The following is a 23253-nucleotide window of genomic DNA, read 5'->3' as shown; positions in this document are numbered from 1 at the left end:
TAATATAACAATCAACAAAGTATAATGAAGCATATAATTTAAGGATGTGGAAGAAGAAAGGAGGATGAAATACGTCAATCTTCCCTGACTGACTCTATAACTTGCCCAATGCTCTGGGCTGGCTACTCACAGTCCTTGAAATTCTGAGTCTACTCACCTCTAGGTAGGCTGACAAGGTCATGTAGATCTTTTCTCCATAGGGTGTCACTCGGTTCAGAAGAAGGGAGTTATGCAGGGAGCTGTCCCATACTGCCTCAAAACGGTAGAAAGTCCTGAGGTCAGAAACACATGAGGGCATCAGCCAAGAGCAGCTGTTGATACTGTAGTCCAGGTTCTGCTACTGTCAGTAATCCTAAGGAATCCTACACCAGCCATCAACACTTTTATTTATTACCCTCATCTCCTAGGAGGAAAAGTAGGTCCTCATCCTCTTGCCCCACCCATCATTAAGGTATAATTGGCAGTGCTCACATTGTTCTTCTTTTAGGACAAGCTTCTGTATATGAACATAAAAACTGTGTGAGAAACTAAAGACATTAAGATGAGAAGAATAAGTGAGTATGCCTAAAATCCTAGAAAAACTAAGCAAGCTCCCCTGTCATTCAATGATGAAAGCAGATCTAATCTTCACATCACCAGATCTGATCTTCATAGGCCTGCACTGCCAAGCCTCAGAAACATAAGAAATATATCTGGGATCAGGTGTGGTAATCCCATCAGCTCAGGAGGCTGAGGCAAGAGGATCAAGTTCAAAGCCAACCTCAGCAATTTAGTGAGGCCCTATGCAACTTACTGAGACCCTGTCTCAAAATAAAACATAAAGGGCTGGGGTTGTGGCTAAGGGGCAGAGCACTTGCCTAGCATGGGTGAGATACTAGGTTCAATCCTCAGCACTGCATATAAATAAATAAAATAAAGGTCCATTGACAATTAAAAAAAATACATATATATATATATATACACACAATAAAAATATTAAAAAAGGGCTGGGGATGTAGCTCAGTGATTAAGTGCCCCTGGGTTCAATCCCCAGTAACAACAACAAAAAATACATCTGGGAGGCTTGCTGGTGGGAACAGGTAGAAGAATTTTAAATATGGAGAGCCTTGTTCTAAATAAAAGAATAAGAGCCGGTATTTCAATGAAAGAGGATGATTTTTTTTTTTTAGCTAGGTGTGGTGGTGCATGCCTGTAATTTGAGAGGCAGTTTGGGAGGCTGAGGCAGGAGGTTTAAGGGTTCAAAGCCAGCCTCAGCAACAGCAAGGTGTTAGTACCTAAACAGCTCAGTGAGATCCTGTATCTAAATCAAATACAAAATAGGGCTGGAGATGTGGCTCAGTGGTTGAGTGTCCTTGAGTTCAATCCCTGGTACTCCCCCAAAAAGGATGATTTTTTTAACAAGAGCCAGCTGTTATCATTTGTTACTTTTTGTATCTCATATATTTTCTTTTGGTATTAGAGATTTAATCCAGAGGTGCTTAACCACTTAGACACAACTCCAGCCCTTTTTATTTTTATTTTATTTGAGACAGGGTTCTCACTAAGTTGCTTAGGGCCTTGCTTAGTTGCTGAGGCTGGCCTTGAACTTGTATCTTCCTGCCTCAACCTCCCAAGCTGTTGGGACTATAGGTGTGTGCCATCACACCCAACCAATCTCTTTTTTTTTTTTTTTTGGTGTTGGGTATTGAACTCAGGGCCTGTGCATGAGAGGCAGGCACTTTACCAACTGAGCTATATCCCCAGCCCCCAGCCGATCTTTTATTTAAGAAAGAATCAGAAGCTAAACTTAGAAGATACCCAAAAAATGGTTTTTTTTTAATTGTTCTAATATCATTTTTCCCTACTGACAAAAAATACAGACAAGCTGACATTCACCCTTTCAGTTTAGCAAGTCTCATCTGAAACACTGCTGGGTTTGATGGCAGTTTTACAGATTAACCTCAGGCTCTGCCTCACCCTTCCCTCCTTGTGACCATGACATGTGTCAGGGAAGATGCTTTGTTTACTCCACCACCACTAGCTCTCCAAAGCACATCTGACTCACCTAGGAAGAGTGTCTGCACCCTACCACTAGGTTCCTCCTTAGTCTAGCCCAAATGGTGATCTGACTGGTTCTGCCTTCTCTAGGTCTCCTGTGATAATTAGCAGGCAAGTCCTCTCTAAACATACCCAATGCTTCATCCTCTGGAATGAACAAAGGAAATGACACATTTCTGAAAGTGAGCTCCTGGACCACACATACTCCAAGTGCCTGTAAGGTGTGGTCACGCCCCTTTATAGCTGCTTTTTAATTTGACTCTTACAGGACTAATTCTTAAATGGCTAGCTTTTAAAGCAACAAGCTTGGGTCAGAAAAATTCTCAACAAAGACACTGAAGGACTACACATAGAAGCAGCTAATAAGATAAAGTCACCAAGGGGCTCAAACAGCAAATGAAATGATAGGCAACAGGAAACTTTCCATGGCTTCTGGGTTCAGGGAGGCATCCACATAGCCCTGCTTAGATACAATCTTCACTTTAATTTGGTTTAAGACAGATTCTAACATTGGGTGACAATATTCACCATTTCAGCAGAAGCTACCTAAGAACTATATCACCTCAACAGCTGTTCTTTTATTGTGTTATGGCCTTTGTCAAGGTGCCTAGATTAGGGCCTACCTATCAGATGGTAGAGGGACAGCCACTACCTGTACTAGCCCCCCCCCCCAAAAAAAAAGCCCCTCTGACAGCTGAGAGAAATTCCTATCACTGCTGCCTATAGCCTATACTTAGTGATTTGCTCTGAGTTCCACAGAACTCCACCCTGAGTTCAAATCCCTGTTTTGAAAAATCTCTGTGCCTCAGTTTCTCATCTGGGTCTTTCAGCTGAGGCAATGTTTTACACTTGTACAGGAAAGCCTCTCCACATTTGTGTTTTCCCGTAACCTAAAGTGAAAATTTCAATGGCAGAAACCTGGCTCATATAAAGGAAATTTTGACTTCACTAAAACATTGCTATATTGAAAAAAATTTGTGTGTTTTGTTTTGTAGTTGCTACAAGACATTCTATTGGAATACCCACCAAAAATGGCAGGTTTTCTTTTTTTTTTGGTACTGGGGATTGAACCCAGTACCAAATTGGTCCAGCTGTAGGTTCAATGTGCCCAGCTCAAAGGTGGCAATTCTTGAGAGGTGGTTATAAGAAATACTCTGAGACTGGTAAGCAATATCAATGAAAAGAAATTGGCATGAGCCAGGTGTGGTGGGGCATGCCTATAATCCCAGAAGCTGGGGAGGCCAAGGCAGAAGGATCGAAAATTCAGAGTCAGCCTAAGCAACTTAGTGAGGCCCTAAAGCAACGTAGAAAGTCTCCTATCTCAAAATAAAATATTAAAAAGGGCTGGGAATGTGGCTCAGTGGTTAAATGCCTCTGGGTTCAAATCCTGGTGAAGAAGAAGAAGCGGGGGAGGAAGAGGAGGGGAGGAGGAAGAGGAGAAGAAATAATAATAATAATAATAATAATAATGGGCATGAGAACCTGGAGTTAGAAACAGAGCTGAGTCCCAGTGCATGCTTTTTCCTGTATGGTTCAGGAGGTAGTGAAAAATGATTCCAAATACATTCCTAAAGATGTGCTGACCAACACAGGACCAAAGTAAGAAACAGGTTTCAAGGTGAATGCTTAAATTATATATTCGCTTGAATTATTAATTGTGAACAATTTAAAAACCAACTTCTTATGGTCATAACTAATTTTTTCCTGAGACATTCAATTAAGAAAATGCAATGGTGAGGCACTAAGCAACTCAAAATATAAAATAGGATTTTTTTTGTGTGTGTGTGTGTGTTGGGGATTAAATTCAGGACATGTGTGCTTAAGCAAGTACTCTAAGCCCAGCCCTTGATGGACCCTCTTGAGTTTACTAAGACTCTCTGAAATACGAACTAGATGGAGTCCAGGTTAAGATATAAACTTGGGGCCAGGGATGTGGCTCAGTGGTAGAGCATTTGCCTAGCAAGTTTAAGACCCTGGGTTCCATTTCCAACACAGCAAAACAAAAAACAAAAAAACTTGGATCTGGCAGTATAGCGGGAGTGCAGTCCCAGACCTGAGTCTGGCACCACAAAAATAAACGAACAAATAAATAAGATGTAAACTCATATTAATAATATCAGTAAAAAAACATTCAGGCTATATTGTCATGCATTGCTTCTTTCAGCTTGCTTCCCTAAATCAAATAAAGGAAGAGATGGGAAAAACTTTCTTTACTACTAATGCAGACTTTTTTCCACTCTAAAATAAGAAAGATAAGGACCTATAACAGAAGAATGAAAAATGTTTACAAATACACTTAACATTTCTTCACACAGACTCAGCTAGCCAAAGTGGTCTCTACTACCACACAGAAGAAAACAAAGAAGAATGTGAGCAGTTTTCAAAGGTTTTGGTAGAGCAATAAACCTCTCAAGCTTTTGAGAGGAGGGACAAAAGAGAACAGAGAACAGGGCCTGATATTCCATATAAAGTGAGGAGAGATGGGCATTCCACTTTGCAAAGTAGAGAAGAAAAGCTTCAAGGGCATAAGAATAAAATGGACAAACTTAGTAAAAGGAATGAGAAAATAATTTAGAACTCTAAAATTATGAAGTTATATGTGAAAATGTACACATATCAGAAAAACCCAGGATACAAAGAAAAAGGTCTTGCTCTATCCTAGGCACAGCTTAGGTTTACATGGGGAACAAACCACTAAATTAAAATAATAATCAAAGCAACATAAGACACAAAGCATTCTGATAAACTAGAATCTTTATGTGCAAAGAAACAAACAGAAAATACCTAGGAATATCCTTATCAAGAAAGAGCCTGCAAAAACATAGAAAGGGCTTTTGTTAGTGCAGCAACAAAAAGGAGGGAACAAAGAAAAAGAAAAAGCAGCAGAAACAACAACAACAACAACAACAAAAAAAAAAACATGGAAAAGTCAAATTTGCTAATAAGCAAAGTGAATTCAAGTGGACAACTGACAGATATTGGGACCAATTTGATACAGCATTTATAATGACATGGTCCCTTTTCCTGAGACATTCAATTAAGGAAATGTAATGGTGAGGCGCTCACTGAGCAACTCAGTGAGACCCTGTCTCTAAATAAAATATAAAATAAGGCTGGGGATAAGGCTCAGTGGTTCAGTGCCCTTGGATTCAATCTTTGGTACCAAAAAAAAAAAAAAAAAAAAAGATGATTTTAAACTTACCCACTGTGAGTAGTACATTTCTATTTCTGGCCCAAAACCTATTTATGCCAGTTGTGCTTATTATTATCTAATGAAACTTTAAGGAAATTAATAAAATATGAAGATAAAAATAATTCTTATTCTAAAAATTCAATAGTTTTTTAAAAATATCTTTTTAGTTGTAGATGGACACAATATCTTTTTATTTATTTTTATGTGGAGCTGAGGATCAAACCCTGTGCCTCACATGTGCAAGGCAGGTGCTCTATCACTGAGCTATAGCCGCAGCCCCTAAAAATTCAATAGTTTTGAGTTGTTTAAAAACAGCTGTTTAAATGAATTTCGAGCAAGATAAATGTAAAAGAAAGAGTAAAATTATAAGATGTTTAAGTGATAAAATGTTAATGAGATAAATGATAAAAAATTGAAAGGATTTTGGATTTAGATTTTCTTTATAGGCTTTCTAATTCCAGTTCTACCAAACTGAAAATCAGAGATGATGAGTGTGGTTTTATAAGAAAATAAACAGAATTCCAATAAATAGTTCTGCAATTAAAGAAAATGCCTTGGTCCTACAGCAAAAGCTTGATAAACTATATAAGTGTATATTCACTTAAGTTACAACAGAAAGACACCTTTAAACAATCTTTTCATTATTCTTGACTTTAGTCAACTTTTTTATTAACCAAATTTAAGGTTCTGTTATATAAGATAAGCTGCTTCTAAAGAAGGCAAATTAATTTCTTACAGCCTGATCTGCTGCTGGGCATGAGCCAAAGGACCTTTTCAAGCCAAGGGTGGTGGCACACGGCTATAATCCAGTTACTTGGGAGGCTAAGGCAGGACTGCCTAGTTTGAGGCCAGCCTTGGAAACTTAGCAAGACTCTGTCTCACAATTTAAAAAATAAAATTTTAAGTGAGGGTGGCTGGGGATGTAGTTCTGTGATGGAATGCTTCTAGGTTCAATCCCCAGTACCAAAGGGGGAATATAAAGAACCTTTCATGTTACTCTAACGCAGGTAAACTCAGCACAACCAGCATTTAAACTAATCACCATCATTCCCTGGTATTTTGATAAGTATCCTAAGAACATTTAAGATACATTTTTTAAAACTGCAAATAAAACAGTACTAGTGAATGCCAGCTGAATATCGACTATAAATAATGTCTAGCAGAAGAGAGAAAGCTATGTGGAGTTACTACTGACTTTAGGGAAGTGGGATTATTCACAGTTCTGCTCAGGGAGGGTCAATGCACACCCCCCTATCTCTCTATCCACTCCCCAGATACATACCTGCTTACACTTTCCTTCCTCCCTTTCCACAGTCCCTGCTAGCTAACCTTACATGCAAAAAAGCAAGCAGAAGTTTATTCCTTTTTTCTCTTTGTATGCAAAACTTCTCATTTCCCCCTCCCTCTTCCCAAATAGACACGAACAAGTTTTTCAGTAGATGGAGGTACAGAGAAGCCCTGTAATGACTAAGTCTATACTAGTAGTAGCAAAGACTGAATGTAAAAGGCTTTAATATTCCTTGGAGGACAAATTTCCATGCTACTCAGCAGTGAGAAATCTTTCTCCTCAGTAACCATTTCACCAGAAAATGTTTAGGTTTAGCAATAATTGATGGGCACTTTTAAACCCTTGGGTAGTATGCTGAGGTTTTTGGTCTGGTTTTTCTTTACCACTGTGGCAACATCCACTTAAAGTCTAAGGTAGGAGTAGAACATCCATTCTCTAAAGGTAAATGATCACACAATCCAATCACTTTTCTTTCTTTTTTGAGAGCTGGGTAGGCAAAGGAAGAAATAGGGAATTTTGAAGTGAGAAGTAAATTAGTTTCTTCATCCGCATGCATTTCTTAGGATGCCCCACCTGCTAGAGTTGTGGGAAGACTTCAGGTACTTGGCAGAGATGATATTCAGGGACAGGATGGCATCGATTGCAGCTTCATCCACCTCAGGTTTATTCCTAATCCGGCCTAACAGAAATAATAAAGAAACCAGAAGAAAGGCACATTAAAAACCAGACATTAACATATTAAGCCCAAAACAAATTTTCCATTCTCACAAAATTAACCCAGTCCTCCTAGGTCATTTTCACTGTAACTGGTTAAGCGCGGGGTTCTGAAGGCTTCTCCAGTCTGTCTTGTTTCCCCTGTTTTGCACATTTAGTCAGTTGTTGAAACCTTATTCCAGCCCTGAAACCTTATTCTTTGTTCAAAGAATTTTTTGTATTGATCTCAGTTTTTACTTCCAATATTGTTGCCCTGCTCACAAAGGCCATCTTCCCCTTCAATCTGGAACTGGCAACAGCCATTCATCTGGTCTCCTTGCAAGTCACATGTCCTCCATTCCAATGTGTTCTTTAGCCACTGACTTTATTCTACCACTTTCTTGCTCAAAATGCCACAACGCTGTTGTTTTAAATGCTATAAAACTAGGGGATACAGTACTCCACAGAAGATAGGAGCACAGCCTTGAGAGCTGGACAGCTGGGTTCAAGTTGTGGCTTTGACTCTCACTAGCTGTGAGGCTTAACACTCATCCTGATTCTGAGCCTCAGTTCATGACAGTAACAATTTCTCCCTTATGTGACTATTACTAAGATTAAATAAACTAATATTTTTAAAGCACTCAGAAAAGCACATGGTACCTGATAAACATTACACAAGAGTTTGTCAAACTAAACTGTAGAGTTCCTCAGAGAAGCCTGGGGGACCACTGCTTCTGGATCTTCCCCCTTCCTTTCTAATCTAAAAACATCTCTTTGTTTTGTACATTATTAATATGCCATAATAATATCATTTTGAGGGCCGGGGTTGTGGTGGTAGAGCACTCACCTAGCATGTGCAAGGCCCTGGGTTCGACCTTAGCACCACATAAATAAATAAAGGTATTGTCTCCAATCACAACTAAAAAAAAAAATTATTTATCTATCTATTTATTTATTTATTTTTAAATTTATTTTTCAGTTTTCGGTGGACACAACATTTTTATTTTATTTTTATGTGGTGCTGAGGATTGAACCCAGCACCCCACGCATGCCAGGCGAGCGCGTTACCGCTTGAGCCACATCCCCAATCCCCAAAAATAAATATTTAAAAAATAATTTTGAAAAAGCTTAAAAACCACTGCCTCAGATAAGAGAGTATAATCTCCTCCCAAGGGTTCTTAATCTGGTTCATGGGGACACAAACGGTCCGTAGATAGAACTCAAGCAGTCCATCAGCTTAGATGGAGAAAAAATTATATCTTTATTCTCACAAATAATTAACTGAAATTTGACATTTCCTTGAATTATGGAAGGCAATAAACCACATATGAATTAGCCAGTACCTATTGACTCTGTCCCCTGTATTAACCACAGATGTTTCCACATCAAACTGATTTTCATTCATCCATCACCACTGTGGAATTATGGTCATCAGACTCACTTTAGATCTTGTGATTTAATGCCTCAACAAAGAATACACTGTAGTGCAAATGTGTTTAATTAATCTTACCAGTTGTATTCCAGTATCATTAATTTCTTTTGTAGTCCTAAGTAATTTATTTTCTAAAGCTTTACCATTGCCAAATAGGTCCATGGCAACAAAGGTTCCTTGGACTACCATTCTGAAGCTCTTACTCTGTAGGATGCTTGATTTTTCCACTTTGGTCATGGATCTCTAGCCATTTGATGTTAGGCATATGCATGCTAGGCCTCTCTTACTTAAAATGTTTATGTTTAGAAAACAAATTCTCGGGGGCTGGAGATGTGGCTCAGCGGTAGCGCGCTCGCCTGGCATGCGTGCGGCCCGGGTTCGATCCTCAGCACCACATACCAACAAAGATGTTGTGTCCGCCGAGAACTAAAAAATAAATATTAAAAATTCTCTCTCTCTCTCTCTCTCTCTCTCTCTCCTGTCTCACTCTCTCTTAAAAAAAAAAAAAAAGAAAACAAATTCTCTTGAATCCATTCAGGACCTTTCTCACAAAGTTAACCCAGTCCTCCTAAGTCGTTTTCACTGTTAACTCAATAATGGGAACTGAGAAACCAGAATTTCACTTTTGTGTATAGCCAGAAAATAACTGGGGATCAAACCTAGGACCTGAAGCATGCTAGCGAAGTGCTCTGCCACTGAACTACACTCCTAGCCCTGAAGGGTTTCAAACTCAAGGACTCTATCTTCCTCATATACTGTGTTCTCTATACTGGAGAACACAGAATATTACCAGTGTCCCAAACAGAGAATAATGACATGTCTAAAAAGCCAGGTTTGTGCTGCAGCTATAGTTCAGTGATACAGCACTTGCTAGGCATGTGTGAGGCACTGGGTTCAATCGTCAGCATAACATAAATAAAGAAAAATAGATAAATGTATTTGAAAATAAATAAATAAACAAATAAATAAATAGCCAGGTTCTATTCTTAGCTGATGTATACTTACCTACCACCAGTTCACGGACATCTTTCCAGTGGAGTTCACTCCCCTTCTCATGGATAATGGTCACTGTGATTCTTCTCTGGATACCCTGGGTAATAGAATAGGGTTGTGAGTTAGCTGGGGCAATCTATCATTTCCTCTTATTTGTTGTTTTCTGAATTGTATGGCATAGGAATGGGCAGGAAGGAGAAAGATGGAAAAGTAGGGGAAAATCTCTCCATGTTATTATTCTAAACAAAGTGGGGTGAGCCAGGAACTGAGCAATATTCAGATTCCGATAAGGTTTCAAGAGAGATGCCATGATTGTGTGTCCCAACTATGGGACTCCCTGCTCCATGCCCAAGCAGTTTTTGAGCACTGACTGAATTCACTTTTGATTTACCCAAGTGAGATGTAAATTGAAAAATCAGATTTAAGTCTATCACAACTTTCATCCTCTACCCATCATCAGAGATTATGGCTGTGAAAGCACAGGGCTTCTAAGCATTATGGTAAGTATATGAAATCACAAGGAGCTTCACAAAATAATAGTAAATGAATGAAACAAAATCCTTTTATGAAACAGCTATTCTAAAATATATATAAAAGCAAGGGTATATGTAAGCCAAGGCCTTAAAACACACACACACACACACACACACACACACAAGAAAAACAATTTGTGAGCCCTGGGTTCAATACCCAGCAACCATAAAAAAAGAGAGGATAACATTCTTCCTCTCAGCTCCCTATCCCTGAAATAGAGATGAAAAGCTGAGAAAAATAAAGAGTTCTGAGGGGAAGGAAAGGGGAAATACTGGGAAATGATGCTGACCAAATTTATATTATGTGTCTGTATGAATATGTAACATGAATATCACTATATTATTACAAAGCATTGATATGGAAAAAAGAACAGAAAGAAAGAGAAAGAGAGAAAGAGAAGGAGAGGGGAAGGGAGGAAGGGAGGAGGGGGGGTGTTGTGTTTATTTTTTTTAATTATTATTTTTTAGTTGTAGTTGGACACAATACCTTTATTTATTTATTTTTATGTGGTGCTGAGGCCTGAACCCAGGGCCTTGCATGTGCTAGGCGAGTGCTCTACCGCTGGGCCACAACCCCAGCCCCCTATTTCTTTTGATAAATTATTTGGTTCGGTCCTAGGTGTTTCCCCCTGTCTTCGTACCTGGTGAAGCAAAAATGTCCCCTGGCAGGGCAGGCCTGCTGTATGGTCAACCACAGCTGGGATATACCTATAAAAATAGAAATGCAAAAAACAGAAGTCAGTACTATCTCATCTACAAGGCCTTCCTTAACTCTCTTAAGACATTCTGGCTGTGAAAGCATAGAATTTCCAAACATCATGAAAAGTATATAAAAATCACAAGGGAGCTTCACAAATGATAGTGATTGAAAAAATAAAACTCTTTTTTGAAATAGCTATTCTAAAATATATACAAAAGCAAGCATATATATAAACTAAGATCTGAGGAAGAAACATCAAAATAATAATCGAAGAAAATAAAACTTTTTTGAAATAGCTATTCTAAAATATATATAAAGCAAAGCTATGTTTAAGCACTGTAGCCCCAGTGATCTTTGTTTTTCACATTTAATCACAAAACCATTGGCCTTTACAACCCTTTCCACATGTCTATGGTGTCTCATCAACTTTACTAGACTGAAATACTCAAAGGACAGTAACATTTTTTGGTCTCACCTCTGGCCCTCACATAAGAGTCCAGTAAATACTGTATAAATGCAAAGCAATTGAAAGAGATAATTAAGATCCAAAAAGCAACTAACTGGTAGAAACCAGCACTGTAACTATATCTTCCTTACAGTGCATTAATGATCTGTCCCCTGATAATCTTCAAAGTGACACCACTGCTGACAACCACATACAGGATCTCTTCAAATAGGAGAGTCAAATATTACATTTCCTAATTTTGAAACACTTTGCTCTATATTAAAATTTAGAAAGTTGGACTTACTCTCCTGTAGGTTCCAGTTCACTGATCTCAAACCAAACTAGGAGGTCATACTTGCTCATGCTTTGGCCAAGGCTGGTTTTGCTCATGGTGTTTAATTTGGTGGCTGGAACTTTAAAAAAAAATTTTAGAAAATATCAAATCTTGTCCAAAAGCAAAAGCTTAAGCTTTTCTAATATTAGCATTAAAGGACACACTTTAAAAAAAAAAAAAAAAAAGCAGCAGGTCAGAAGACAGATTTCAAAGATGACCCAATATTAACCATATTAGTACCTCGAGAACAAGAAAAATGGAGAGAATCTTTTTCCTTCTTAACAGACTGTCCTCAAAGATAAGAAAACAGATTTTTGCAAAATAAATGTGCTCACAAAATCACTAAAAACCCTTCAGTTCTAGAATCTTATTTTGTGGCATGGTATCACTGTAGAATGGCAATAGAGACAGTGCTTAAAAAGGATGTAGGGGGGAACTTCACACATCATGAGGCTCCATGGAAGCTGGAGAGGTGAAGTGAAGATCTATCCTTCAACCCACAGCTTGCAGATCTTCCTGCACCCAAGGGTCACCAAGGATCTTAAGGATGGCAAAACCTAGGCCATGTCCCCAATAATCTACATCAGTCTATGGACTTCCTCCTTAGGATTACAACATGCAGACAAATCTGGAAACCAGTGGTCTAATTTGTAAATACAGGAATCTCTAAATGACCTGTTACATGTTTCCTTCAGATTTAAATTCCAGGTTCCTAATGGTTTTGATGCTGTGCAACTCTTAATTTTAAGTTGCTTAACCTCTGTCTCCTTGATGTATAAAAAGCACATAATAATATTTAGTCTGCTACCATGAAAAGGTATCATAAAGCCCCACTAACATAATAGATAGGAAGAGCTTTATGAATCATATGTGCATCACCCCAGATGAATTTCACATGCACTGCTGATGCTGGTGAGGAAGAAAATAGAATTATGGTTCTGGCAGTCATCTGAGGGTCAGAAAGAACAACCACAAGTATTTTAAAAAGCAAACAAAGAGTAGGGGTACAGCTCCGTGGTATAGCACTTGCTTAGCATGTGCAAGGCCCTGGGTTCCAACCCTAACCTCAGGACTGGAAACACAATAAAACAAAACAAAACCAACTATTAGTAAAAATCTTCAAAATTAAAACTACTACTTCAAAGAATCCAAACAAAAAGTATCAGGAGCGCCTCACCCCTAGGGTGATGTGAAAGAAGCACAGGCAGCAAAGGTGCTTCCTAAAAGCTCTCTGAAAGAAACATGGTGTGATCTTGACAATATGGTGAACTCTACTTTCAGCTCAAGGAGCAAAAAAACATGGATGTTTTCATACACGGTGAGCCAGGTTTCAGGACAAGCCCTTGAGTTGGTTCTACATCTAAGACAGCTAATTTAGCTACTAACCATCTCGTTTGGGTACCCTCTCGCTCTGGCAGCTGGGAACTGGCAGAAAAAGAAAAGGCGGCACTGGGTCAGCCTCATTCTGGAAGGTGGCAACAGCAGAGGAGGCAAGAACATTGGCGTGCTCAGAAAACATGTCCAATACATGCACATTCACATAGCCAGACACAAGAAACCGAATCAGCTCAATCTTTCTCTCGTGGTCTGAAGGCCGATGAAGATGAGGAGTATAGAGGGTGGAGAATGAGAACAGGGTGGGATGGGAATTTGACAAGTGGGCAATGAGGAAAAAGGACAAAAATAAAGAAAAATCAAACAATATAAATGAGGAGGAACAAGTTCTGGTATTGTACTGCACAGTAGGGTGATTATAGTTAACAATAATGTATTGCATATTTCAAAATAACTGGAGAGAACTCATAAGTATGTACTTATTATGTAATCAATCAAGAATAAAATAAAACAAAAAACCCAAGATAAATGAACATGCAGAATAAGTTTAATATGCAAAGAAATATCCAGTGACTGATAGTTTGGGAGAGTTACAAATAAAGCAGAGATATTTAGGAAGAGAGAGATTATAAAAATCTGCAGTAAGACCAGAGAACTGGCAAATACAGAGACATATTGCTTTTTTACTTCTTTTTTTCCTCCCCCAGTACTATGAACTGAACCCAGGGGCACTCTACCATTGAACTAAATCCCCAGCCTTTTTTATTTTAAGAGAGTCTTGTAAAGTTGTTGAGGCTGGCCTTAAACTTTCCATCCTTCTGCCTCAGCCTCCCAAAGAGTTGAGATTACAGGTGTGCATCCCCACACCCAGCTTACTTGTAGATCAGGAACCAAAAATTTTAGCTCCCGTAGATGCGTACAAGAGAAGCAGGAATATATAAGGATGCACAGAAAAGGAGGGATGTGATTGGTTTCTGAAATCATTTAGAATAAGGATGTGTTCACACAGAGAATATCAGGCAAAGAATACAGATGCTCACCTGGCCTGGAGAGTGGCATGGGTGGAGGGAAGAATCGTCGAGAGGGCTGGGGTGGACTGTAAAGACAGAAATACAAACTAATTCAGGACCAAAAAGAATCAGATGTTCATTTTAATGGCATGTTTAATTCCCTTTAAGAAAATGAATTTTCTACATTTTCAACTCTGGCATATCATTTACCACATATAATCCCACACAGTGAACAGACTAATGTATTTTTTAAAAAGCCCTCCATAAATCACAGTTACTAAATGAGATAAAAAAAATTCACCTGTTAACACTGACATTGATACTATCAAAAAAGCCCCTCTAGAGCTGGGCTGTGACTCAGAAGTAGAGTGCTTGCCTAGCATGCATGAGGCACTGGGTTGGCTCCTCAGCACCACATAAAAATAAAATAAAGATATTGTGTTCACCCACAACTAAAAAATAAATATTAAAAAAAAAGCCCCTCTAGTTGCTCTTCTCATCAATCTGTTTTTTGGTACTTGGGATTGAACCCAGGGGTACTGAACCACTGAGCCACATCTCCAGCCTTTTTCATATTTTTTATTTAGAGACAGGGTCCCGCTAAATTGCTTAGGCCTTGCTAACTTGTTGAGGCTATTTTTGAACTTGTGATCTGCCTATCTCAGCCTCCGAAGCTGCTGGGTTATAGGTGTGTGACACTGTGCCCGGCTTCTTATCAGTCTTGACTCCACTTAAAGAGTTTCTGCTTTATGAATTTGAGGGTTGTTAGAACAATTATATACAATTTCCATGTTATAATCCTAAGACCCCCAACTTTCTACCATATTTGTCATGGTTTGGATATGAGGTGTCCCCTGAAAGCCACTGCTAATGCAGGAATGTTCAAAGGTAAAATGATTGGATTATGAGCTGTGACCTCATTAGTCAATCCTAGTTTGAAGGATTGACTAGGTGGTAACTGTAGACAGGTGGGCATGGCTAGAGGATGTAGGGCATGCTGTGGAAGGGTTCATCTCTGCATCCCCTTCCTGCTTTTCTGTTTCTTTGCTTTCTGACCTTGCATCATGAGCTGAGCAGCTTTTCTCTGCTTCCATGATGTGCTGCCTCACCTTGGGCCCAGAGCTATGGAGTTGGCCATTTATGGACTGAGACTTCTGAAATAGTGAGCCCAAATAAAACTTTTCCTCCTGTAAGTTGTCTAGTCAGGTATTTTGGTCACAGCGACACAAAAGCTGACTAAAACACTATTCAAAGTCTCTTCCTACAAAAGGATGGCATTCAAAGTCATCTGGGGGCAACATTCAATTTGCTCTAACATTAGTGATTAGGGAGCTAGAAAAACGTAGTGAGATTTCTAAAAAGAAAACATAAGGTAATATATAAAACTATTATTTACTCATCTTCAACCCTCAAAAGATTTCTTCCTTTCCTGTAACTGAGGAATAATCATCAAAACAGTAACAACAAAAGTCTTTGCTCATCTGGTCCAAACCTGTTAAGATCCTGTCCTTGCAGATGAAGTGGGTGCTGCTGATAATGCCCAAAAACTTCAAATACAATCGGCTTGGTTTTGATGTAATCCACAAATGATTCAGTGACCTCCACTGCAATCTAATAAGGAATAAAGCCATACAAGATTAGAGAGAGATTTATCATAAGAAAAATACACATTTTTGCACTTCAGTGAGGGCATTAGTACTATTAGGCTCCCAGCATGTGTTGGGTGTTTTGCTCTACAGGCCACCTCCACCAAAAGTCAGGGGCTCCCTCTTCTTTTCATTCTAAGTTAACTTTAACAAGCTCCAGATGTTCAAGACTGTCTACAATGTCCCCCAACTGGTGACCTTGTTGTCCTTCACACACTTATGTTTCAGCTCAAACTCATCTGGGGCTCCTTCTACCTGCTTTCTCCTCTCTTGTGCCTGAGGGCTGGCCCAGGCGGTGCACTGCCAGGAAGGCCCTTCCCATATCTCCACACATCTTAGTCATTCCTATACTTCAAGGCCCCATTCAAACAGTAATATCAATAAGAAAAACACATACTGACTGTAGACTACGAGCAAGGCAAATCTGACATGACTTCTTATTTATAATACATCCATCATGAAGCTCCTACCTCTCTCCTCCATTTAACCATGCTCCCCAACAAAGTTAACATATCTTTGCATACAGAAGAAACATTTTCTTTCTCCACTCTCACTGCATTTAATAAATGTTTTTCTCACACATCTTCATGTTCTACTACTGCATTTTATCTAGTCTCTCATAATTGTAAGCTCCTTGGGGGGCATCTATATGACTCATCTGCATTCCCCAAACATATCAAACACAATTCTATGCATAGCAGGCAATCAATATTTATCACACAAATATGTTTTCATATGTATAAATATAAAAATAAAATAGTGTATTTTGGGCTGGGGATGTGGCTCAAGTGGTAGTGCGCTCATTTGGCATGTGTGAGGCACTGGGTTCAATCCTCAGCACCACATAAAAAAAATAAAATAAAGATACTGTGTCCACCTAAAGCTAAAAAATAAATATTTAAAAAATAAAAATAAAATACTGTATTTTGAGCTAGGTGCAGTAGCATATACCTATAATCCCAGCAACTCAGGAGGCTGATGCAGAAGGATGGAAGGTTCCAGGCCAGCCTAGTCTACTTAGTGAGATTTTTGTCTCAAAATTTTAAAAAAGGGCTGTTGTGTAGCTCATGGTAGAGTACTGTTGGGTTTAATTCCGAGCATTGCATGTGCATGGGTGTGTGCATATGCACATATATACACAAGTATATTTGGTGTTCATTTGTTCTTCCCCTGGAGTTGTCTTCCTCTCTTCCTTTATAGAGTGAACATGGTTAGCAAGAAAAAGCAAAGCAGCATCCTGTAGTAGTGAAAATCCTGAAGGCTAGAGCCACATTCTGTGGTATGTGGTGTGTGTGTGTGTGTGTGTGTGTGTGTGTGTGTGTTTTCTTGGAATTGTACTCAGGGGTGCTCTACAACTGAGCTACATCCCTAACCCTTTTTATTTTCAGACAGGGTCTTGCTCTCATAGTTCTCCAGGCTTGCCTTGAACTTGCGACCTCTTACTCCATCCATGAAGAAGGCTGTAAGGGGCCCCAGTGAGATAATCACAACATCCGATAAAACGGAAACAGACAGAATCTTAATTTAACCACAGAACATTTTTAATTTCTTCTACATTATTTGCAACCAAATAATATAAATATACATGGGTTTTAAGGACAATGTATTAACTTAAATAAAACTGATATTAAACAGGCTTATTTTTATAGGACAGAAACTTAAAACAACTCGGGCATTCAAATTGATAGAAGATCTCATTGGTAGACCAGCTCTCACCCCACCATTGTAACGCAGACAAGAGGCTGGCAGCTCCCTCCCTGAGGATTGCCTCACCACTTTGGCCACTCCCTCTATTGTCCATTATCTCATCTAAGTGCAAGATTAGCAGGGCCAGCAGCAATGCTTCCAATTATCGCTGCACATTGGATCCTTCCTCAGCCAGTAAAGCCAAGGCACCCCAAACCCAGGATATGCTTGGCAAAAATGTCAGATCACTCACATTCTGCACATGATAAAAGCCCAGGGGACTTCCTCTGCCATTATTTTTGAGGGGTTCGGTGGAGAATGCTTCATCATGGCGATGCAAGAAGCTTAATAAAAAGATAAAACAAGCAAATATTGTATTAAACAGTTTCATTAGGATCTCTGTTTTAAAAGCCCAACTTGGATCTGATGGTAAGAGCCATCCTACTTAAGTAGATTCTTTAACTGAGCAAAAATTATTTACATTTATTTCCTTATCAAGATCATCTTCTGGGCAGGTGGTGGAGCTCAGTGAAACAACATTTGCCCATCATGTGCCAGCCTCTGGGTTTGATCTCCAGCACCAGAAAACAAACAATAATTTCCAATATCACACAAATAACATTTTAGATTTTATTTGAAAAAATGAATGAAAAATTAACTGACCAAGATAATTGACCCACTTAACTGGATGTATACGCAAGAATGCATTAGAGAATTCGAAGTGAGTTCAACAAACTCCTGTTCCCTTGTTGAAGTTTTTGTTGAAAATAAAAACTACGGGATCATTTTGTGTAGCAAAAATTGGCAGACTTGAGTTTCCATAAGGTAATATGAAAGTCTGTATATAGTGTAGCTGCCTGGGAGTCTCTAACACTCAGATAAGAGTAAATTCCAATATCACCTCTTCCAGAAGGTCTTTTCTGACTTACCCTGGCAGTGTTTTGTTCCTAGGAACTGTTTTTCCTTAACCTGATTTCACTCCTTTTTATATGCCTATTTTCCCAAAAGGCAGCAAATAGGGCTTAACACAAAGAAAAATACTCCAAAAATACTCGCTGAATCATCGGACTATGTTTATTTATCTTCATAAATAATAAGATTTTATTGTTAGTCTCCCTATTATTAGTCTGAAATTAAAATTAGAGAATTAAAGAATCCCTATCACAGATTTATTGCCACATAGAACTATCCATCAGAAGGACCCTCAGGATGGGACAGTGTGTTCAGCATGTTTGAGGTCCTGGGTTTAATCCCCAATGTGTGTGTGTGTGTGTGTGTGTGTGCGTGTGCCCGTGCCCGCGCACGCGCATGTGCGCGAGTGCACGCACACACACTCCCTGACCCCATTGAGAAAATAAAAAGGGGAAGGGGGAAGGAAATACTTTGAATAGGGGGACAGAGAGACCAGTAGGATGAACTCTTTATCTTCCAAATTAGTTCATAGTGTGTGAGTAGCAATGTGCTCTTGACAATTGCTCCAAATCACTGATGCCACGCTTTCCCAGTATTCCATGTATCCTTATATTTTCTTTCTTCTCATTACTCCTCTCTCTCTCTCCTTCTTTTCTTATCCTCCCCTCCATTTTTTTCTTCTCCTGATCATACATTATACCTGCCAGAGGCCCTCTGTGGGCTTTAGTGGACCTGATCTGCTGTCGTGGGTGCTGCAGATATCCAGGGTCCCAGTGCTGAGTCAGGACCTCAAGCCACTGCTGCAGAGCTGCACCTTCCCTACTCAAACCAGTGGAGAGATGAGGAAAGCCCAGAAAAACTGAGTCTTCTCAGACCACTGGTCCACATGCTCTCAACTCCTGAGCTAATATAGGTGGAGGTGCTGCTCTTTTGGGTTTGAGGACAAAGGGCAACATATTCCTACATTCCTAGTGTCATTTCAGAAATCAGTTAACCAAACAGATCTGTTTCATAAGATGTATCACTTTTTCTTATTAAAATAATAGTGAAAGTTGCCCAAATCAGATTCATCTTAGCCATGTCCATCCTACCCTAAATTTGAGGCTCTTAGTGAAAACACACAAAATAGCTGAAATCAACTGGCTGGATAGTATTTCAATAACACTCATGAGTTTCAGCAAATGATACTGGTGACTTACTATGTAGTGATCACATTTAATTCAAGACTTGGCTGAAACACACAAGCTTGGAGCATCCAAGCTCCATCATCGGGATGCCCAGGAAGGCTGGGGCACATATTGAGTGGCAAGGGACAACAGAACTCTAAAGCAGTCTTTGGGTAGTACCAGCGACAAACTGTGGGCTTGAGGTTTGAATGGGTCAGACTTCATTTTCTTATATAGCAGCCCATATTGAAAAATATATGATGTTAAGAGGAATGAAAACTTTAGATTCACAAAGTGTTTTCCTGGGAGGTCTTGAGAAGAAAGCACCTATAGGCTAGGGTTCCTGAAAGTCACAGGATAGAAAAAGATTCTGAGTAAATGAGAAATGAAACCACAATCTTCTCTCCACACTGGCTTTTCTCAGTTGATACAATAATAGTTTACTCCTCTTTAGAGATAATTCACTGATTTAATCCTTGTTTATTAAGAATACATTTCATGGGCTGGGGTTGTGGCTCAGTTGTAGAACGCTTGCCTAGCACAGGTGAGGTACTGGATTCGATTCTCAGCACCACATAAAAATAAATAAATAAAATTAAATAGGGACTGAGGTTGTGGCTCAGCGGTAGAGCACTCACCTAGCACATGCAAGGCCCTGGGTTCAAACCTCAGCACCAAATAAAAATAAATAAAATGAAGGTACTGTGTCCAACTACAACTAAAAAAATAAATATTTAAATAAATAAATAAAAATGAATATTTAAATAAATAAATAAAGGTTAAATTCTTAAAAAAAAAAAAAAAGCAGAAGACGACAGACATTTCATCATGAAGAACACTAAAAACAGCTGGGGCTGTAGCTCAGTGGTAGAGTGCTTACCTATCATGCATGAGGCACTGGGTTCGATCCTCAGCACCACATTAAAATAAGCAAATAAAATCAAGGCATTCTGTCCACCTAAAACTACCCCCCAAAAAAAATTTAAAAAAAGAAAAAAAAGAACACTAAAACCACTAAGTACGCTTATCTGGATCAGACTCTACATTCTTGGTACAGGAGGACAGTTCACAACAGAATGGTCCAGGAGGATACATGACTCACTTCTCCCCATGAGGAACCCTGTATTATTCCAGTGAAGGTTTCTGATTCCCACTCTCATTATGAGTGAACAAAGTGTTTTCCTTTGGAGACAGTTTCTCAAGAGTACTAATATCTCCACAAGTGTAAAGCTCTCTACTAGAGGACATCTTCTCACTTAACAGCTGGCTAAATAGGCAGAACAAAGGGTGGCTTACTTGAACTGACAGAAGATATCTGCATACTCTGGAAGGATCCCACTGGCCTGCAACACTGTTACTCGGAAAGTGAAGGCACTGCCCAGTTTCAGATGATTGCCAATCTCTTCTGAAAACCCTTCCATAACCATCTTTCCATCCAGCAAAGTGCTTGATTTCAAATCTAAAGAGGGTCAAGGGAACACACACATGGGTCAAATAATGTGAAGAAGAGGGAGTTCTTTCCATTACTAGTTGATGAAAGCAACTATGTCCCATATTTTCCCCTCGTAGACAAGTCCCAATCATAGTAAACTCTGTCTACGTACCCAAGTCATTCGTTCGACTGATTTCTTCTGGAGGAGTGATGACCTCAGAACTCTGACCCTGTCCTTCCACAATCCTCAGCTCCTCCAAGGATAGACCAGAACGAGTCATTGCGACTGAAGAAAAGTCACTCTGAAAGCAAGGCAGCAGGGGGTGGGGGTGAGTGTATATGAGAACACAGAAAAAACACATTTTCCTATTTTCTTTCTTATGTCTATATACCCAACAAATAATGACTGGAAAACTATATGGATTAAGAACTGTCTAAGAAAAGGCAATACTACAGTAATACAAACGCCAGGCCTCTGCAGTTGTTAGACATAGACCATATACTACTGAGCAACTCAGGGGTAATCAGCCTCCTATACTTTTAGTTCTAGGCAGGAAAACTGGTCTCCAATGCGGGACATTTTCCTGATAAAATCATCTACTTCCCCTCTTCCCTCAAGGTGTTTCTTCTTACCAAAGGTTTCTCACCTGATTAAAGTACTCGTTATCAAAAGATATTTTAGCTGTTCCAGATTGTCGAATTCCAGAGCCATAATCGGGAGCTTCTTCATCCGCTAAGTAGAAAAACATCAGCAAGGATCAAATGAGACAATACATGGGGAGAGGAGATGTAACTCCTACTGGATTATAAAACAAAAAGACAGTCCTTTTGCATAAGGACAAATGACTCTAAAATAATAAAATGACACTGGCTGTTTCCAACTTGACTCATGTAGATTTACCACACTTAGCTCAAGTGAGACTACTTAGTAAAGAATCAGTTTTATCACTGAGATGGTTTAAATATCACACTTAGAAATACTAACCCTTTCCCATATTGGCAAGATTGTGTTCAATAACACAAAACAAATATTTGAAAATATTACACTGCACTCTACAAACTCAATATTGGTGATTGTGTGATAGGTTTCCATGGGAAAAAGACTGAAGTGACAGTCACTAAGGCAAAGCATTTGGAAGTTAAGACAGAAAAATACAGGAAAGGGCCACATTCTTTCCTCAGAATGTCAGCTGGATTACGGAAAAGTGAAAAGTGGTCCATGTGCTACAAAATAGCAGCCAAAGAAATGTCTACTAGAAGTATCCTGAAAGAAAATTTAGGTAAGAAAAAGTTCTAAAAATCTTTCATCACTTCTGAACCAGTTAAGATACATTATTTAAAATGTCAATAACTTAAAGTCATTCCAAGAGCTTATCTTCAAGTTAAAGGAAATCTTTTTACGCCAATATTCCAAAGTAGTAGTAGACCAGACAAAACAAAATCTATTTTTTATATTTATTTTTTTAGTTGTAGTTGATACCTTTATTTTATTTATTTATTTTTATGTGATGCTAAGAATTGAACCCAGGACCTCGCTCGTGCTAGGCGAGCCTCTACCGCTGAGCCACAACCCAGCCCACAAAATCTATTTATGATATGTGGGGACAAGAGCTAGAAAGGAAGTAAGAAAGGCCTTCATAATGGATAAACATATCACTATTTGGGTTTGACTGAAGCAAGGCCCATATAGAGCCACCTCTGTCTCCAGGCAAGAAATCACAGCCTTTACTGCAGAGTTGGTGACCTACCTGCAATGGCCTGTACAGCCACTCGCAGAAATCCCCGCACTTCCCCCTTCTCACTGACGATGGCCACCCTGTGAATCAGGGGCACAGGATACAGCAGATTGCTCAGGTATACAAATGCCCTAGAGACAGACACCAGGAAACAAACATCAGAGCATCCTACAGAGGGAGAGGCTGGCTTTCAGCCTCAGTGAGAGTAGCTTCCTGAACCTGAGCTGGCTTCTGCACCTTATCTTAAGATCATTTCTTGGTTCTATCCTCTCAAACTGCCTCCAGCTGCCTTTTTAGCCCTGATGACATGTAAAAAAAATTCAAACACTGGACAAAGTGCTGACAAAAACCAATCTAGTTCAAATTACTCTCTGTAAGAACTACACTGTAGGTAGAAGAGTAGCAATTGAAAGTAGACTTCCAAGATACTGCTCTGTGAATACTGCTGGTGGGGTGAGAATCCCATGAAAGAAATTAACCTTTAAACATAAGGAATTACCAAGAGTTCTAAGGTTTCCCGATAGAGAAAACAGAAATCAGGAAACAAAAACCAGGGAAATGTGACTGAAATATGATTAATAACTAAAATAAATTTCAAATCTCAGTATTATGGGTCTTTAGTTTATTCTAAGGACTCTTTTATCTTCAGGTAAGGTGACTGATAAGGTAAGAGAGGCAGACA

General features: G+C 39.2%; 1 protein-coding gene across 6 annotated transcripts in view; it reads right to left on the bottom strand.

Annotated features, from left to right (window-relative positions):
• The window catches only part of Kif1b (kinesin family member 1B), a 144400-nt gene that overhangs the window by 12468 nt on the left and 108679 nt on the right, over window positions 1-23253 (bottom strand). For 3 of the 6 annotated variants that reach the window (XM_026397924.2, XM_026397927.2, XM_026397925.2), the window contains 13 exons: window positions 22584-22702; window positions 21483-21568; window positions 21008-21137; window positions 20700-20862; window positions 17579-17669; window positions 15486-15604; window positions 14024-14079; window positions 13035-13235; window positions 11619-11727; window positions 10811-10877; window positions 9649-9733; window positions 7092-7197; window positions 158-272 (listed from right to left, as the gene is read on the bottom strand). In XM_026397924.2, the coding sequence (XP_026253709.2) occupies window positions 158-272; window positions 7092-7197; window positions 9649-9733; window positions 10811-10877; window positions 11619-11727; window positions 13035-13235; window positions 14024-14079; window positions 15486-15604; window positions 17579-17669; window positions 20700-20862; window positions 21008-21137; window positions 21483-21568; window positions 22584-22702 (1447 nt within the window). The remainder of the gene's footprint in view (window positions 1-157; window positions 273-7091; window positions 7198-9648; window positions 9734-10810; window positions 10878-11618; window positions 11728-13034; window positions 13236-14023; window positions 14080-15485; window positions 15605-17578; window positions 17670-20699; window positions 20863-21007; window positions 21138-21482; window positions 21569-22583; window positions 22703-23253) is intronic. The other 3 variants (XM_026397926.2, XM_026397930.2, XM_026397928.2) reach the window with 1 other exon arrangement.

Source organism: Urocitellus parryii, chromosome 11, assembly GCF_045843805.1.
Source record: "Urocitellus parryii isolate mUroPar1 chromosome 11, mUroPar1.hap1, whole genome shotgun sequence".
NCBI classification, from domain to species: domain Eukaryota; kingdom Metazoa; phylum Chordata; class Mammalia; order Rodentia; family Sciuridae; genus Urocitellus; species Urocitellus parryii.
Note: the sequence above shows the minus strand (reverse complement) of the source record. Positions and strands in the feature narration are given on the sequence as shown.